The following is a 5,641-nucleotide window of genomic DNA, read 5'->3' as shown; positions in this document are numbered from 1 at the left end:
AGTAACCGAATGAGAGTCTTTTATTATTATTAATACATAACGTAGTGTGTTGTGTCTTACATAGGTATTAAATTCATATTTTATAATTATAGGATTAATTATTTTATATTATTTTGAATTTTAACACATTATTAATTATTTAATTTAATTTCACTAAATATATGTTAATAAATGTGTCAAGAAATATTTATATATATTTTTATACACATTTTTTTTTATTTGTCTACAATCTTAGTATTTTTTTTCTTGCATGATATGAACAATCAATTGTACGTGTTGGCTCTTTCCTATGTCTTTCTCTTCTCATTAAGGCGTGACATAAAAAAAAAGGTATTTTTTCAATTTATCTTTCGGATTTAATTGTGATATTTTTTCATGCATATTTGACGTAATTAGTTCTCTTTTTTTCTCGCAAATTATACATTCGAAAAGATTCTAACATTTTTTTTAATCTTTTGGCATCTACAGTTGCAACAGAAGGTTACCCTTTAATGATGTGTCTAGAACATCCTATTGAAATGCCAAAATATCCAAACACTGAATGTTCGTTGGAGGAAAATGTTAAATGACATGAAAATAAACCATGTTATAAAAGTGCAGAGATTGGAAACAAAAGTACAAATTACGATTAGTGCATAAGTACTTATATTCTTCAAGCACAAATTTATCTCAACCTTGAACAGTTGTGTTGATTTTGGATTGTAAAGAGAGCATGACAATGAAACAATTAGAGGCAAATGGTGGTTGCTATTATGGTAACTTAAAACAGAGAAACATATATATATAGAGAGAGAGGTAACGGGGCTGGATTTTTTTTTTTTTTTCTGTCTAGAGCTTCTTACCTAAGGTGTTCTTGTTGTTGTTCACCCACACCTTAAGCACATGAGGTTGGATGCTAGTTTCGGCACAAAACTCCTGCACATCACTCTCATCATGCTTCAAAATCCTCCAGCCAAGCTTTTCTGCAAAGGCCAACATCTTCTCCTTTTGCTCTTGGGTGAACCTAGTCCTGAAACGCTTCTTGCTGGACCCGCCATGAGGAGTGGCACCACTCGTTGGGTCTGACACTGCTTCAATGTCCTCCCTCGAGGACTGGGCCCCACCACTACCCCTTGACCTGGAGGGGAGTGCCAGTGTGGTGCATTGTTGCCCTTGCACATGGGGGTAGCCCACCTGCTCCCCATAGTACGCTGCCAACGGCAATGGTGAGTGGCGGTAGTAAGGCACCAGGTAGGTGTAATTGGGGGTCTTCTTACGATGGAAGTTTCGGTGGCAGTTGCACATGAGGCATTTTAGCGCATCCAGGGTTCCCTCCTCGCCTAGAGGCAAGAACTTGATGCATCCATCAAGTGTGTGGACACCAGTTTTGATGGTGTGGTTCTTAAGGCACTCATGATACTTCTCATTGTCGTTGTTTTGAGCCAGGGTGGGTGGTGTTGGGGTCATTGGAATCGCCACTGGTATCGCCGCCGCCACTGGCTCCTCTTCGCCTTGACTTGAGGGCGGTATTCCGAAGTCGTCGTAACTCGTTGTTGCTGCGGGCATCCTCAACTCAGTTTCCTCATGATGCTTAAACTCCATTTTGGAAATATGAGAAGAATTCTGGCTTCAAAGTTGTGATAGCTAAGGGTGGTGGATAATTGAGCATATAAGGAAGCGCTGAAGAGCAAACAAACAAGAAGTGTTGAATGAACTCTCTTTCTCTCTCTCAAATAATAGTTTCAGTTTCATACACTTTTTTTCTGCTTCTCTATTTTCTCCCTGATCCCCCCACCCTCACGACTCTTAATTCTTTATCCTTGTACTAAATCCAATTACCTCGGTAATTTTTTATTAGTTTTTTATTTTTATAGAAACATTAATGTTTGTTTGAGGAGACATAAATTTCTTATCGGTGGAAAACATTAATCTGGGATCATTATTGCTTATAATATTAATTGATAATAGCAAAAAAAACTAATCCAGTCGTTTAAAATCATATCTTACAAGATTGTAAATTTAAATCTGACTGTCCATGAAGACTTTATTAATAAATATGTTTCAAGTAATTTTGTAATTATAATACAATTGAAATATATGTCATTATGATTGATGCCGACACATCTTATAACACATTTCTTGTAACATGCTTCCTCCATTTTCAAAATAATTGACACTTGAAATTTTTTCATACAAATTAAGAAAAAAAATTATATATTAATGAGAAAATCCATAATTGATATTATATTTATATGCTCAACAAACAATGAATATGCTAGAATATTAATAATTAATTTTCTCCTATGATTGAAATGACTTATTTTACTTTATATTCACTTTCAAATCTTTTTTTCTTTTTATGATTATGTAGTACATATAACTTAATTTAAACAAGCAAATTATTCTAACTAAGCAATGTATTTTTTTATAACCATCGTAGTTAGATCTTTGGTTCTTTCATGATTAATGGCACTTAAATTTTATCATCGCTTCCTAAATACACATTCAGCTAAAAAAATGCATTTTAGTTTGAGTAAATTAGAGCAAAACCTCCTAAATACACATTCTTTCATGATTAATTATCTTACTTTGTTTACTATTACAACAACCCCTACTAGGGGTACACAGTGTCAGGTTTTGTAAACATTTAATAGGAGATAATGTAATTTGTAAGGAGTCTCAATGCAATGCTGTTCATACAAGGGGGTTTAGTGTTGGTGTAAAAAAGGAGGAGTATTATATGTAATTTCAAGAAACCACAAGGGGTGTTATTGTAATCTTACTCTTTTAGGGTAAAGTCAAACAATACGTTAAAGACGCATTAATTTATTTGAATAATAAAAGCGAGTCTTTAATAGGTATTATTAATTTATTTGAATAATAAAAGCGAGTCTTTAATACAAGGTGTGATTCATTGTTTTGAATAATAAATTTATGGATTCTTCGAGGACAAGTTAAAGATGTGGTTTTCGGTGGACCAACCATTATTTTTAACCATTTATAACAACAATAATTATTGCATTTGCTTCTTCCTTGAGATCCTAAGACACTTCCATAAGTTTTAGTTCTTTAGATCAACTTTGAAACTAAGACTTAATACTAGAGCTTAATTACTTTTAAGGTTCACCACCCCTTTCCAAATATGTGTTCAACTAAACAATGCATTTGTGTTTGACAAAGTCAAACTATGCGTTAAAAACATTTTAATTTATTGAATAATAAATGTGGTTCTTTAATATGAGGTCCAGTTAATTCATCTGAATAATAAATGGACGGATTCTTTGAGGACCGATTGAAGATGTGGTTTAAGGGACCATTACTTTTGATTGTTTGTAGCGAGTCACTACCAATTGCATTAATATTTGCATACGTCATCATAATTTTTTTAGAATACTAAGCATGCACAATTGTTAGCCTTACTTTTGTTGTCATCACCTTCCATGATAGTTGTCTTCTCTATCTCTCTCGTTCTAATCCTTGTTCTCTTCTCTCTTTTCCTTGGTCCCTCTTCTTGTACTTGCTCTCTCCTTTTTTTTTCTATACTCTAGTCTTCACTTTCTCATTTGTTCTCTTCTTTTTCATCCTCACTCTCTTCACAACTAGGATGTCTATTGTGGCAACACTGCTCTTGCATATTCAAATGCTGCCCGTGATGCTTTGGTATATGAAGAGGCTTTAGGGTTTATTTATCTCCAATGTTATTTCATTTCCTTTTATTCATTTGTTGTTTGTTATCTGCAAAAGTTGCAAGCTGAGGGGAAATGGGTCAACCCAGCTTTCACCTTTTTTTTCTTTCTATTTTATAGATCTTGTTGTTTCAACACAAAATATATCAAATGCAACTCAAGCTTCAACTCTTAAAGTACCTCCCTAACACCCCTTCCAAGGACCACTCCCTAACTCTAAACCCCATGTGTCTCTCTTGACCTTTTTAAACACCCCATTTTTTTTCTTAAAAGAAATTAAAAAGGATTATATTTAAAAATAAATAGAGTTTTAGAAAAATAATGAAGATTTTGGAATTAAATAAATAAAGAGGCAAATAAAATAAATATATGTTCTTAAAAAATGTTTTATTTATTCATTTGATAGGTAGTAAAATAGAGTTTATTTTTATAAAATGATAAAATCACTACCACAAACATGGTCTTCAACGATGCAAGTTTTATTATGGTTGTACAAAAACTGATGTCATAAGTAAAGTGGTGACATTTTTGTAAACAACTGGAAATTTTCAAAGAGGATTATATCATAATCTTCTTTGAAAATGAATTACGACATCGGTTCTACAATGCGAAAATACAATGTCTTTAGGGAATGTGAACGGGCTCTCTCTCACTCCTTATTTTCATCTTCTTTTTAATATCTTTCTCCCTCAGTTTTAGAGAATCCTAAATTCTCCTCCTTGCTCTCTCTCTCTCTCTCTCTCTCTCTCTCTGTCCATGCCTCCATCACCGTGGAGATCCCCACGAAGCCGGTGAAGATACAGTGGCACAGGTGTTCATTGCTCACGAGATTGACTTGGATTCTTCATCTCTGGAAGCTATCCTCTTTCTCGTTCGAACATGGCATCTACATCCTCCTTATCAGGTATGTCTACTAAACCTTCATTTAAACCACAATCTTCATGCACATGCATTTGTTGCCTTAAAAAACTACAAACCAACGCTTAACTTATCATGAGAGTCTCACTATTCTAACTAAGATGTTGGGCCTTGTTCAACTGCAAAACCCTTGTGGTGCTCAAACTTATTGGGGGCTTAAATAAGAACCCTTTTTTGTTCGATTTTTCATCTATTGATCTGCCCTTACTAACAACCTTGCATTTGGAATCATTTATACTAGAGTGTAGGGATATGCCAGAGCTTCCTGGTGGGAGTTTGAATCTCATGTTCTTGTGCGTGAGCCATCTTTATTTTAGTGGTCCTGAAGCAAGGTTTGAAAGATTGCCTAAGTTGGTTAGAGCCACGATTGTGATAGGCCATGTTCTATTGGAGGTTGTTAATAATGTTAAGTTTCTGCACATAGATTGGGTTGAGGGGTTGAAGTGATCAAGCGTTGCCCCAATCTTCAAATTCTTGACATTGATATGGTTTGACGAGTTGAACATTTAAAATTGATTTCTATTTTTACCTTTTTCTTTACATAAATTGTATTAATTTTATTCTATAATTGTTGTTGACAGGGGAGTATTGACATGAATGCTAGAGGCGATGAAGGAGCAGATTGGCCATTCCCTCGATCTATCCCTTCATGCATTTCATTAAATCTTAAAACATGCGAAGAAGAAGAAACAAAGAAACAAAGAAAGGTGGTGCTAGGTGTGGCTGTTACTCTATTCTATTGCGACACCCAATGAGTCACTAGTTGACTTACATGACCTGTCTATATTAAAAAATTATAAATAATTTATAACTTGTAAAATTTTATACTTAAAAATATAAATGAAAATATAATCAAACTTCTATCAATTTGACTACTGCAATTTGACATTTCAATTTTATAAATTAAATCTTCTGACAGCTACTATCCAAATATAATTACATTCCAATTAATTTGATATTCATTGAAGTCAAATTATGTTTGAAAAATATTTGTCTCATCATATTTTATGTTTTTTAAAATTTATTCCATTCTGAATTATTTATTAATTAATTTTTTT

At 33.5% G+C, this 5,641-nt stretch overlaps 1 protein-coding gene and 1 long non-coding RNA gene across 2 annotated transcripts; one reads left to right on the top strand and one right to left on the bottom strand.

Annotated features, from left to right (window-relative positions):
* Nucleotides 1–603: 603 nt before the first annotated feature.
* On the bottom strand, nt 604–1,750 carry LOC114401558 (zinc-finger homeodomain protein 2-like). Its single transcript, XM_028364091.1, has one exon. The coding sequence runs from the start codon at nt 1,579–1,581 to the stop codon at nt 829–831; it is 753 nt and encodes a 250-aa protein (XP_028219892.1). The 5' UTR covers nt 1,582–1,750; the 3' UTR covers nt 604–828.
* A 2,272-nt stretch (nt 1,751–4,022) lies between these two features.
* Nucleotides 4,023–5,359, top strand: LOC114401682. The gene is made up of 3 exons (XR_003664329.1): nt 4,023–4,569; nt 4,825–5,071; nt 5,165–5,359. It is a non-coding gene; the product is annotated as an uncharacterized LOC114401682 (long non-coding RNA).
* Nucleotides 5,360–5,641: the final 282 nt, after the last annotated feature.

Source organism: Glycine soja, chromosome 20, assembly GCF_004193775.1.
Source record: "Glycine soja cultivar W05 chromosome 20, ASM419377v2, whole genome shotgun sequence".
Classification (NCBI taxonomy): domain Eukaryota; kingdom Viridiplantae; phylum Streptophyta; class Magnoliopsida; order Fabales; family Fabaceae; genus Glycine; species Glycine soja.
The sequence above is the reverse complement of the archived record's forward strand: the minus strand, read 5'-3'. Positions and strand labels throughout refer to the sequence as shown.